The sequence below is a fragment of the Monomorium pharaonis genome, chromosome 4 (assembly GCF_013373865.1).
Source record: "Monomorium pharaonis isolate MP-MQ-018 chromosome 4, ASM1337386v2, whole genome shotgun sequence".
In the NCBI taxonomy this organism is placed as follows: Eukaryota; Metazoa; Arthropoda; class Insecta; order Hymenoptera; family Formicidae; genus Monomorium; species Monomorium pharaonis.
The window spans coordinates 26617670-26630578 of NC_050470.1; the positions used below are offsets into that span (position 1 = coordinate 26617670).

General features: G+C 41.4%; 2 protein-coding genes across 15 annotated transcripts in view; one reads left to right on the forward strand and one right to left on the reverse strand.

The window, feature by feature from the left end:
• Positions 1–12909, forward strand: part of LOC105839835 (tensin-3) — a 210080-nt gene that overhangs the window by 169995 nt on the left and 27176 nt on the right. For all 11 annotated transcript variants that reach the window (XM_012686408.3, XM_028189478.2, XM_012686407.3 and 8 more), the window contains one exon: positions 5–242. In XM_012686408.3, the coding sequence (XP_012541862.2) occupies positions 5–242 (238 nt within the window). The remainder of the gene's footprint in view (positions 1–4; positions 243–12909) is intronic.
• Positions 195–11044, reverse strand: LOC105839841. Of its 4 annotated transcripts, none has more exons than XM_012686426.2 (3): positions 3545–3936; positions 3053–3338; positions 195–278 (listed from the first exon to the last, which is right to left on the reverse strand). In XM_012686426.2, exons 1-3 carry the CDS (start codon positions 3578–3580, stop codon positions 214–216), a joined length of 387 nt encoding a protein of 128 aa, XP_012541880.1. In that variant the 5' UTR covers positions 3581–3936; the 3' UTR covers positions 195–213. The 4 variants fall into 4 exon arrangements, 2 of the variants coding, with proteins under 2 accessions (XP_012541880.1, XP_012541879.1); XR_004962869.1 differs by lacking the exon at positions 3545–3936 and adding exons at positions 4224–4464; positions 10323–11044 and having other exon boundaries at positions 249–3338; XM_012686425.2 differs by having other exon boundaries at positions 249–2990.

The following is a 12909-nucleotide window of genomic DNA, read 5'->3' on the forward strand; positions in this document are numbered from 1 at the left end:
TCAGTTTCACACGTGCGTAATTACGGAGAACGTCGTCTCCTTCCCGCGATCGGAACTCGATATCGCCTGCGATGATCCTCGATGTCCACCCGACAGCGTGGTGACACTTTACTTCGCTACCGACGCGAAACGTCAGGACGGCCCAGTCCCAGCGCCGACACCCGCCGTGCCGCATGCATCGGCGCATCACGATCCCATCCTGCATTGGGACAGCTATACGAATCTCGAGATCAGCGACGACGGTGAGTGAAAATTTCTTCTTGGTGTAATTTTCCGAACTTGACAGAGACAAGAGAAAATTGTAATTTACTCTTTTAATACACATACGATATAATTTTTCAATTCTTTTTAAAGATTTATTATAGTGAAATATTAAATTGTGTTTATTCTGATTATTTGAACAAAAATTTAAAGTGATTATCTAAACAAGTTAAAGTGAATTAGCTTGCAATGAATTTATTGATTTTTATGTAAAAATTCTACATGAATTGACATTTAAGAGATATAAATTTCATGAAAGAAAATCTGTTTTCTAAATCTTATTATTGTGCCAATAAAATTTGGCAATGGGCGATATAATATGATAAACTAAACTTAGCAATATAAAATAACATTGCTGACGTTAACATCAATTATTTTATTTTGCTTCTAAATCGTTTATATAAAATACGACACGGATATTTAAGTATATGGCGTAATGTTGGACAAGGACACAAATTCTTATTAAAATATTTCTTGTTCAACACACTTCAACATGATTCTAGAAGCACTAGTCTGTGTCCCATAAATTTGACGATACGAGATTGTTGATTAATTTATCGATACCGTGAAAGCCGCGACCCGTGAACATCAGGAGAGAGCTTATCCTCGCCGACTGATACGCACTAATTTTCGTCATAATGGCACCCAATTAACCTCGATCTGACAGCGAGAGCTAGTCAGAAATACAACTTGGCTAGTGTTCACAGCGTGAGAGGGAGGGAGGGAGGAAGCGAGCTAGACGAAAGAGCAGCAGTCAGTATAGTGCATTTAGAACGGCTGACTAACGCCGCCGGAAATATGTTCTGCCAAGTGGAGGGAAAATGGCGGTTTATCGCGACGGGGGCGATTTCCACGGCTGGAAATAGATCAAAGGTCGGCCCGATGGATGGGCAAGGTCCATCGCGTTAACCGCTTCCGAGTATAGCGTTTCTACCCCGTCGCTGCCTATTTAGATCTTCACTTTTCTTCACGATGCCCTAGCCTGACTTTTTGATGAGATTAGTAAAGTGGTTGTCATGATGAATATCCATGTTATAAAATGTATGTTCCAAATTCATCGAAAATGGAATTATAGCAATTACGGAAATCATAAGGAACGATTAAAATTATATGAAAATATCTATTAAAATCTAAAAGCCTTTTAAATTAGTTTTCTCGTTTTAATAACGTTATATATTTATTTAATTATGTCATTAAATTTAATTCAAGACAAAATTACGAATCGTAAACATATTCATTTCACTTTGAATTCCTCCAAAGATTAGATTAATGCCATCAAATGCACTGTTTCAATTAATTAAAACTCATTATCAAATAAAAGACTTTCGTTACGCGACATTATCTACGCTTAGCGAAGTATAGTAGAAACCAATGTAGCGATTTGTTCTGCCCGGTATACTGCTTTAATCGAGACGGTTGCGTCATCACCATGATTCCTCCAAAAGCACGCGCCGGCAACTCGAAACGGCCAATGCTCTCAGAGTCAATTCGTTTCGTTAGCGATCGGCCGGTGGGTTCCAATAAAGCTGTGACCCAAATTGCGCGCAATGCTAAATCGACGCCCGTTTGTTACGGGACGAAGAGTGACGGCGGACGAGACCGGAAAGAAAAATGGAGGGTGCCCGTGAGCGGTGTGATTCTGCGGCCGAAGGGAGACGAATAGATCAATGAATAGGTTGCGTCGATTGAATGCCGGTAGTTTAACCGCAATACCGTCGGCGACTCATCTGCCGGATCCTCCCCCAGTTTGCCGACTGAAGGGTGACCAAAACTGAAATCAATTCCTCTCGGTGACCAGGTATCCCCCGTGAGCGAAAGAGATCGTGTATTCTGTCGTTGTCAGAAACGCGATCGAGATCCTTCCGCATAACTCGGCGCCATTACAATTTCTCCCCCATCGAATTGTTCGGATATTGATGTATATATTTGAGTGTTTATTAAAAATTAAAACCGGTATCTTGTACGGACTTTACACGATCAATACATATTACATATAATATTGAATAATATAGAATCATTAGTATACATTGACAGTATGCACCAATATTTTTAACGCCCTTACATGATTAATATTATTGACAATATTTCAATTTAGTTTGATATGTGTATTTTATAAGTTATGTATTTTATAGAAACTTTACACGGTCTAATGCTAACAAATGTATTATTGATTATGTGCGATTGTAACATTGATGGGGATGGATGTAGAATATTGACAGTCGCTGTTTAATAGGGATACTGATGCTCGAGAATCAAGAAATCCGGACCACTATTCTGCATTAATCCATCAATATTAATCATACACGATCAATAATCAGTCAGTATTCGTTGGTACTGACAGTATCATTAATCGTGCAAGACTCCTATTAAATGTACAAATAGAACGTGCATACTGGCTGTGCTATGAAGCTTCTAAAATGAAGATTTTATTTCAGCGTCGATGAACAATCACGCAGACTATAAAGAGAGCTTGATTGCACTAGCGACTTTTAAACCACCTTGACAGGCAACACGAGATTTCCCAAGCCGTCCCCCTTAATTGTCCCCCGTATTGAGTTCAGACGTTCTAAATCACACTTAAATCGTTCCAGTCCCACTCGTGCCGTCAAGTATCGAAACGATTTGTCGCCGGCGGGCGCGCCCGCATCAATTGGCGTTCGAGTCTTCGATTTGCGCCGCTACTTTGTCTAATGATTTAATGCGAGTCCTTCGATTTGCGATTTTCCTTGCTGCCGGGTGAAAGGAAAGAGTTAACGGACGATATATTTCCACGTTACAAAACAACATCTACCTGCACGAAGAGAGTCTCTTTCTGTCGGCGAATTGACGAGTGTAACGAACTTTGATCGAGACAAGGTGCCTGACGGAACTGTCGCGATGCCCACACGTTGCACCCACGCGACAGAACATAAGTTTCCTATGGCATCGTGCTCGCGCGGACGGTCTGCTTTAACGACCCGTTGAGTAATGTGAACCAAAGTGAAAAAGTTGTTGAACTCCTTTGATCGGGTGACACACGAAGCGAGGCGGAAATGTAATGAATCTTCCATGTTTCCGGGTAATTTCCTGGGATTGACCTGTTTAAGAAATAGCAAAGTTTATTGGAGAAATGGAGAATTAGAAACGGAATATTTTAAAATTACGAAAGATTCGATGCATCCGAACAAAAACTACATTTGCCCCCTTTTTACTTGAAAATTGAATATTTTGTATATTATATAAATATGGACGCAGAGAAAGTAATCGCACAAAAACTAAGATTTAATAAATCAAGTAGACATACTCTATTGGTAAACAGATCCCATTGCGTCAGCTTCATCGCTTGTTGGATTAGGATGTAACAAAAGTCGTGGAAGCTGCAACGAATGGAAAGGGATGGAAAGCGGCACAATATAAGAGATTTTCATGGTGGTGGGGAGTCTGCAGGTTTATTCTTGGCGTCAAGACGCCATGGATGGGGATAGAGCTTAACAGTTTTCGCGCGCTTCTATACGTGACCGTGCCAGGGAGTCTCAGTTAGATTCTTGATTCTGCCATGATCAATAGTGCTCTCTACTTGATCAATTCGGTACTCCTACTATTTACATCGATAAATACGAAATTTCATTGGTGATTATGCATAATTGCGCTATTGCGACAACTGCAGAATCGTGAGCAAAGTGGCGAGCATTTTGAGTAAGCTGATTTATTTTCTTTCTACTAATATAGGGATTTAGATTGTTGAGCGCAAATTTATTTATTTTAATCTTAAAATTATTGTAACAAATACATTAAAAAACAATCTTTAGTGCCTTTATATTTTAAATAGCACATTCCGACTTTAAGTTATATAAATTAAATTATATGTAGGTATTATTAAAATCATGATTGTCTCGAAATATTTCTTCTTGCCACTTTCTAACGTGATATTGTAACGTTTCGCGACAAGTATCCGCTCGTGGTACTCACGATTGAAGATTGACCTTAATTTTACGGTCTACCGTTAAGGCGACACTTCACGCAGGATAGAGTCTTTTGATCCAAAATTGGCGAACCGGCTTGACCGGGCTACTCTCGCTCCAAGAATCGCCTTCGGACCATACTACGAGAAAGTTGGTTCTTGGAAAGTGTAGATTGAGCTTGATCTGAGAAAACACTATAGTTGACAGCTGCCGTAGATATACCTACATTTCCGTTGATATAGAATTATAGAACATAATTTTTCTGTAAAATAAAGAGAACTATTAATAACAAAGAGAAATATTAATACCAATATTTCATTATTGTTTCTTTACTTTCTTCTCAATGTAGCTTTTCTATCTAATTATTGAAAATTTATTGATGTGAAGGCAACTCTCGTTCTATAAAAATTAGTCAACATTTTATTTTATATCATTATCATATTTTATATAATACTATGCAAAAAACTTACAAAAGAACATTAAAGTAACAAAAATATTTTATGACAAAATTTTTTTTAAAATAGAAATTTACTAGAAGAATAAGATGTTGTAATATGAGAAAAATGTTAAGTAGACACTAGTAAACAGACGCCTGGTTTTCGTACGCGTTATCCACTTGACAAGCAACAGAAGAGCTTTTAGCGCCTCTGATAGCCGTATTAGATTGTAACTTTTTTTACATTTATGTATCCCTCAAGGAATAAAACGAGTGTTTTGTCGATCCTCGAAAAATCCTGTTCGTGGGTCGACCTCGGATCTTTTGTTTGGTCGCTGTCGAAGAAATTGCGCGATAAAACAAGAAGAGAAAGCCTCCACTTAATAAGAGCGAGAGAAAGAGATGGAGGTGGAGCAGTGAGGACAGAAAACAGAGACAAGAGCCCATTGTCTTGTCGTTCGGTCGTACGTCTTCTTGCTGTTACGTCACCATTGTTTACTCCACAATCCTATGCAGTTTCCCCCGTGCAGGGCCGCCTCCAGCACTTTATTTTGCCACTTCGATGCCCATTGTACGAAGAGAAATCGTTTTTTTTTACTTCAGCTAAATGTCAATACCGAAATTTCGGTATTTGCTTGTGCTGTACGTAACACGACAAAGTTTAGTCCAAATTTAAGGTATACACACCTGCATCATGATCTTCAAAGAATTGTTATAATCTTTAAATTTTATTTTTACTAATTTTACGAAATGTATATAACAAAATTATTAGAATCAATTAAATTGTACGGATGGTGATTAATATGTCACAACAAGATTAATATCATAGAGTGATATAGATTGAGTATAACATTACACGTTCTGAACCACGTGCTATGAATTTACATGTTGCTTTCCTGCTGGCAACGCTGCTATCGATTTAATTGATCATTCCTGGCATCGCTTGATCGTCGATAAAGAGATACATAAGTAAATGGCGTCGTCTCATATTCGCGTGTTACCGAGACGGATGTATAATGCGTCATGTCATCTTACGCACAAATCGTACACGCGTCCTTGTCCCAGATTGGTTGCCTAGGAATACACCGCCGGTTGTCGACGGTGGCCGACCTAACTTTTCGCTCTATCTTCGTCACTCGACAGTAGAAATAGCCACGTTACGCTCGGACGAGCGCGGAGGCAGTAAATCGGTGGTTGCGATCTGCCAGTAGTTCATCCACCGTACATCCGGATCTCGCGTAGATACCCAAGTGTAAATTATTTGTCTCTGGGGATAAGTAAATAAAAGTTAATGCAATACGTAGAGTATCTCGAAAACGTTAAACCTAAACTTTTTTTTTTTTAATATATAGAAAATTACATAATCCTACGAAAGTGTTGGAAATACTTTCAGACGCGAGTTAGAATATCGAGCGTCACTACACGAGGCGAAATGTCAACGAGCTTTGATTATTTCGACCTTCTACAACTACCTCGCAATCTTTGTATCAATCTCAATCTCAAGCGTTTCCTCGTCACATACCACTTTCAAAATTAATAAATTTCTTATTATTAATGCTAACGTTGACACGTCGTTATCTTAGAAACAAACATTTACAGGTTTATCAAGCGATCTAAACGATCGCGGTTAATTACTGGTTGTCGAAGCTTCACGCATTGCAGGTGATACATCGCGATAACATAACGCAGTGTCCGTATACAGTGCGGCCTGTAATGGCTAAATAAGCAAGTGACGCGTAATAATGGTACCGCCAGGTGAACCAATTATTCCTAAACACATCCCACGCGCGCTTATGCAAATTGGAGGCGATTGCGTACCACGTTACGCGTTATGATTCCGGCGCCTAATATTATTAGGCTACCGGAGTAGCGAGGCCAACCTATTCTTGTTTAACGCAGCATATCCGCGCGATGTAAATGCGTCCGCGCGTTCCCGTTCGCCGTGATGAGTAATCAGTGGCAGAATCACGTATCACGTGTCCGAGATGCGGGCTTTGTACCAACCTGCAACATGCATGCGATTGGGGGAACTCATGCCACGCGAGTCTTACGTGATGAATACGTTTCCGCATCCGATACGAATCTCTATATACTGACATTGGTGCTTGGGATGTTGTAAACAGCAGTTAAATAACTTCTTCTACCTAATTTCTCTGATAACTTTGTTTGCTCTCAATTTAATAATGAATAAATTTTGTTGGTATCGCAAATATAGAGTTTTACTCTAAAAATAATCGAACCTCTTGATGAATTTAATTATTTTTGGCCTCCAATGGCAAATAAAAACTGTATATATTTATCTTTGAGTTACTGAATCTGATTCTAATTTCAAGAAATTAAAATTTTTTAGAGATCAAAAGATTCTCAAGTAGCTCAAAAACTATAAAAAAAACAACATTTTAACTTGCTACGAACTTGCTCGAATTTTACTTAATCGTATTAATTCATCTTACCAGCTCATCGTTCTTTCTTGTGAATTTTTTATAATATTTCTGTTGTAATCAAGATCTCTATTGTTTCAATGTTAAAGGCGACGCGTCATAAGCGAGTTTAGTTCATGCTCGGCAAATTCCGTCGCCAATATTCGGGCACTATGTACGGTAAGCGTAATATATAAGTTATCAATCACTTCGATTCAACGCGCAGTCCGCGCGATCGTAATTACTCCTTAACGATAATTGCGCCCTCCGTCATAATTTTCCCTCATTGTTGACGTACGTCGTCGTCGTCGTCGTCATCGTCGTCGTCATCGTCGTTCCGCGCTAAGCGTTACTGCATTAGTATTCGTCACGAGCCACCTGGTACCCATGCGACGATCGTGAATGCGCGCCGTCGCGGTATGTGCATTCGTCTGAAAGAAGAAGCGTATTACGGCACTCGCGTGCCACACAGCAGCACGAGGGTGGTTAGTTGCTTACTCGCGCACACGTGCGCAACGATGAATTATTAATTACCGGCCATTCATTTGCGTACTATCGGCATCGACGCGTCGCACGGCGGCTAATTAAAGGCGGGAGAAGGAGCCACGGGGAAAAAAGAGAAAAGAATGCGAAGAGAGCGATAAGAAGAAGGAGAAAGCAACTATTTTCGGCCAGTGTATCATCATATTAATGTGAAAGGCTTCAAGATGAGCGTTTAAGACTGAACGTTCCCCTGAGGAATGTGTTTCTGGAATCTCGTCGAAACAGACGATTCCAGACTAAACACGCCTGACGTACGTGTGTACGTCTTAATGATCTTCCAAGCGAGCGATTTGAGCGGCCGCGGCCTTTAATTTCGGTATCGTAGCGGCGCGGTACAAATCGCACAGGGCGCTCGTTGCAATTTCGTCCCGATCTGCGAGTAGGTCCGGGAACCGTTTTCTCGTAAGCGCGCGAAAATAACGGTGGTGTGCGTGCGTGCGTGTGCGCACGGGGGATCGATGTGTGCGATCAGCACCGGCCGGAGTAAAGGAGACGGCGAAGATGACGTTAGCCGGCCGGCGAGCCGAGAGTTGCCGTAGAAGGACCGGCGGCTGGAGGCCGTTTCGAATGGGTAGAGGGGTTTCTCCGCGAGAAACGCAACGATACCCATACCATGGAACGGGGACGCGCGCACACGTGCGATCTCCACGTAATACGAGGAAACACGTGCACCGCGGTACGTTACCAATGCGTAACGGAGCGGCGGCGGTGCGCGTATGAGTGGAAATGCATGAATCGAACCCACGCTCACTGCCGATTGTTTTCCGTCTGAGTAGCTACATATATGCGCGTGCAAAGAAACCGTCAACGAGACGGGTAGTTTTGACGGTCGCGCGCTCATTATTTATACGCGCGCAGTTATCCGATTTCATATTCGGCGCTTTTGATTTATTGATATTAATTATAAAAAGTATGATGTCTTCAAAGAGTCGTCAGTCGAACAAGTTTACGAGAAAGTACTCGCGGCCCACTTATACAAAGGCGTAGGTCTCAGAAGGTATTCGCGAATCGAACATACGGATCTTATACGTCAGCACACGTCCTGAATACAGACGCGTTCTCGCGTACCTGAATTTCAAAGGAACGGTCCGTGATGGGAGCGAAGCTGCGCGATTCGGGGTCTGCAAAATCGCGGCGTGCATATCTGCACGAACGTGATCGCACGCCGCGTGCGTGCATGCGTTTATATGGCACCGCAACGAGGAGAGGCATACAGCTCCGAAACTCCATATCGTCATGCCAACTTCTTGCGTAGGACGCAGGCTTGGCCGCCGATGATGATGACGACGAGGACAGTGGTGGTAGTGGCGATGGTAATGGTGGTGGTGGTGGTGGTTAACGCGAATGACGGTGGTGGTAGTGGTCTCGTGATCACTATCGTAAGGCATTTGCAACGCACAGTGCCGTTTCTGTGCTCCCAGTGAACGGAACACGCGTTGTTTTCTCGTTAGCCGTCGAGTCTCTCAAATAAGTCGAAGAAGTATCAATAGTTTCACCGGGGACTAGTCGTGCCCGCATTAGGAATTGTTTCGTGTTTGGTGCAACTATCTGTTTAGTTTCTATGGCTGACATTATCGGAGTGCAATAGAGTTTCCAGTACGATAATATTGTAATAAAACTTTAAACGCAACAAATATGAATTAGCAATTAAAATTAAATTACAAAACTAAAGCCAGATGATACAAGAAATATGTTTGAAACAGTTGTTTGAATCATTTTTTAAATGATATTAATGTTTAGGATTATTATTAATTCTTTCACATATGAATCAAATTGGTTTTGGTGAATTTTTATGTTTAGAGATTAGTTTTGCTAGATTAAACACACCACGAATTAACATAATATTAATCACAGCTAAGAATTTTATGTGAGTCCCTAATAGGGATCTTCCCTTTGTGAAATTTCTTATGGTTACCACACCTCCGTCTCTTGCATTTTTGTCATCGATTGCGGAACGTGTACCTCTGACCGGATTTCAGTGCCCACTTCCCATCAGCTTATGAATCTATATAAGGTCGTCAAACGAGTAATCCATCCCTACGTCTCTCTCTCTCTCTCTCTTTCTCTGCCTCTCTCTTTCTCGAATCCAGTATTATTTATTCACTTTCTCCCCCATCTCGCTCTTCGTCTGAAGATAATGACAACCTACTACGCCAATGAATAGCATTTAAAGAGAGAGGATGCTAAATTTTAGTACCTTGCATGTGAGTAATCTGTCTTTCGTCGAAATGGAGGGCCAGTGAAGGACGAGGAAGGATGAAATGGTTATATACGATGCGAAATGAAAAGTTTTTTTTATTATATACGAACACAGTACTATTGTATGCATCGAAAAATCTACGTGGGCGGCTGCTTTGTTGTGCAGATCGGTCGCTTGGTTAATTATGATAGTCATTTCGTTTGCTATAAAGTTACAATTAGAGATTTAAAAGGTTTGAATAAATATTAATGTATTTTTAAGAAATTATTTAACGTACGAATATTTCTCAAAGAGAAAATTCTCTGTTTATTTCATCATGTAAAGAACAACATAACTTCAACGAGTACATTATTCGCTATCAATCTGCTACTAAGACTTTGCACCCCTTTACGCTAATAAAACGTCATGTTCCATAGACTTCCTCCTAGAACCTCTCGTATTTTCATTGCAAGTCCAAAGGCGTAAGTCGCTAAGAAAGTTTCAATTTACATCTAATACTTGAGTATGCAGAGGAAACTCACCGAATGTTGTAAACCTGTCGAGTATGCGGGGATCGCGTCCTTATATTTCTCGTACTCGCTACCACCGCACTGTCGCGCTGTCCTACCTCTGAATTCCACAGTTAAATCATAGTATGTAGCTTATAAAATAAGTTAACAGTCGCAATTAACTATAAATTTGCTCCCGCAGCAGCGAGGAGAGAGAGAGAGAAAGAGAGAGAGAGAGAGAAAGCGAATGAGTTGAAGCGATGACGGTCTCGCACAAGAATCTAATTACCATATCTAGTCTCGGTATCAATATGCGAACGCGTTCTGTGCTCGCACGTGCGCGATTTGGTCGCGCGACGTTAAACAGTGAGAAATCGAAATAGCGATTGCCATCGTCGTCGTTGCCCTGATGGCGACTACTGATGGTCACGCGAATCACGTGTCATTGTTGCATTTCGCCAGGATGCATCGCCAAGATGAATAACCAGCTTGGTGCAGCGTTAGCGTGTACATACATAATCGCAATCTTTTTGACAATCCAGTTGTAGAATCATAAAAAATATACTAAATAAAATTAATTAAACGCATTTTATATAGAAACATGTTGTATAAAATAATTGAATCTTTTTATCATTTTTTTATAGCGCGCACATACATAATTCTTGCTTTTGTCTCAATTAGACAATCTAGAGTTGAATGATAATAAAAAATATATTGAATACAATTAATCGTTCAAACGTATTTTACATATAAACATATATAAAATAGCTTTCTCTCTCTCTCTCTCTCTCTCTCTCTCTCTCTCTCTCTCTCTCTCTCTCTCTCTTATTTATTTTATAATTACTATAATTATATTAAATATCTGAATCTGTATCGATAAAATGACATCATTAGTACTCATTACGATTTGCCAAAGATAATCGATATTATTTCCATTTTCTACGAAGCTGATCCCTTGTCGTAAAGATAAAGTTTATCAGTTTGTACACACAGACGATTTTATGACGCGCATTTTGCGACGTCGATATCGTGCCGATACCGTCTTTAAGTAGATCTATACAATCACGAGACTATTATAGGCAATACTATTAATTAATTGGAATCGCGTCCCACGCTTTGCATTTGCGCAGCTCGCAATCAGCTGCCCGCTTTGACGTTTATATTAGGGCACCGGAAAATTTATGTCGCTCTCCCGGAAGATTGTTTGTTCCAGGCAAAACTCGTTAAACTTGTAAATCGGGGCAACGTTAAATGACGGTGATATTTTACGTTACTTTGAATAAACGCTATCGGGTTTGATTTAAATTTCCATTCTATACTCTAAACTTCCTTCTAAACTGCTAAACATTAATTACCTTTTTATTGGATATGTCCGCGATTGCGTTTAAAAGCCTACGCTATTGAAAATATCTTATTTAATTCATTATAATTTATACATTATTAGACCTGTCTATTTTACCATTTGTTTTATGGTGCATATCAAATGCAGCTGTAGAGCGATTTTTATGTCGTAACATTCAACAAACTTTCCCTTCAGTGATGAAATTTAAATTTACACATACATATACACACACACACACACACATTACAGATTTGTCTTCCGCATATATCGGAGACGCGCAGCGCCCCGAGACACTTCGATCACCCGTTATGCGATCGCTCGCGGATGATGAATGACGGCGATAAATCGCGCACGAGCCGATTTCGTCCTTGATGCGGCACGCCACATCGCGCGTTCTCGCATCGCGGCACGAAGCGCGGCAAAAAGCACGACGCATGTCGGAGAAATTGCAATAAGGGTCGGACGGAAAGAGCCGGTCGACGGTATCATTTGGCGCGATAAATCCCCGACCGATATTCGCGTTGGAGCGTGCGGCCGACGGCGATGCCGCTATCCGCCGCGTGATCAGCGGCGTGCAGTTGCAGTTGCAGCTGCGGCTCGAGTGTGCGCGTTATAGCGCGTTTTTCGGTACGCGCGCCGCAACGCGCTTGCAGAAATTTATTATCAGCATCGCTCTCCCGGGGATCTATGATAAACGAGAAAACCGCCCGCGTTTTCGAGATACGACGCCGCTCGCGCGCTAGTTTCAGAATCGGCTCGTCCTTCCGCGTCGAGAAAGCCTCAAGGGTTAATTTAATTAATATATCCTTAAGGAAACAGTTAATCGTTCTTCTTCCCCTCCCTCTCCCCCCCCCCCGGTTCTCCCCGTTACATTACAGCGCGTAATCGCACCGTTACGGCTGTCGTGCACCTTACGCGCGCGGAATATCGCGCTATTAGCATTCCTGCCGCGTTACTATTTTTAGCGTGCTCGCGCGCCGCTTGAACGGCAATTTAATCATACTTACGTCGGCCATTGCATGTGTCCGGATTACGAGATGCCTCCGATAATTTAATAGAGTCGGCCGCGTTAATGGCCACTCGGCTCACTTTTATCCGAACGATGCGTCAATCTCGATCCCGCAGACGGGGTGTCCGGGGTAAATGCTCCGGAGCACGCAATACGGTGACGTCACGTTTTCTGCCTTTTCCTCGGGCCATTACTTTCACGTGGCGTCGATGAGAACTTGCTTCATTAAATCACCTAAAAATCGTGCCTTCCGGCCGAATCCGTTCTTC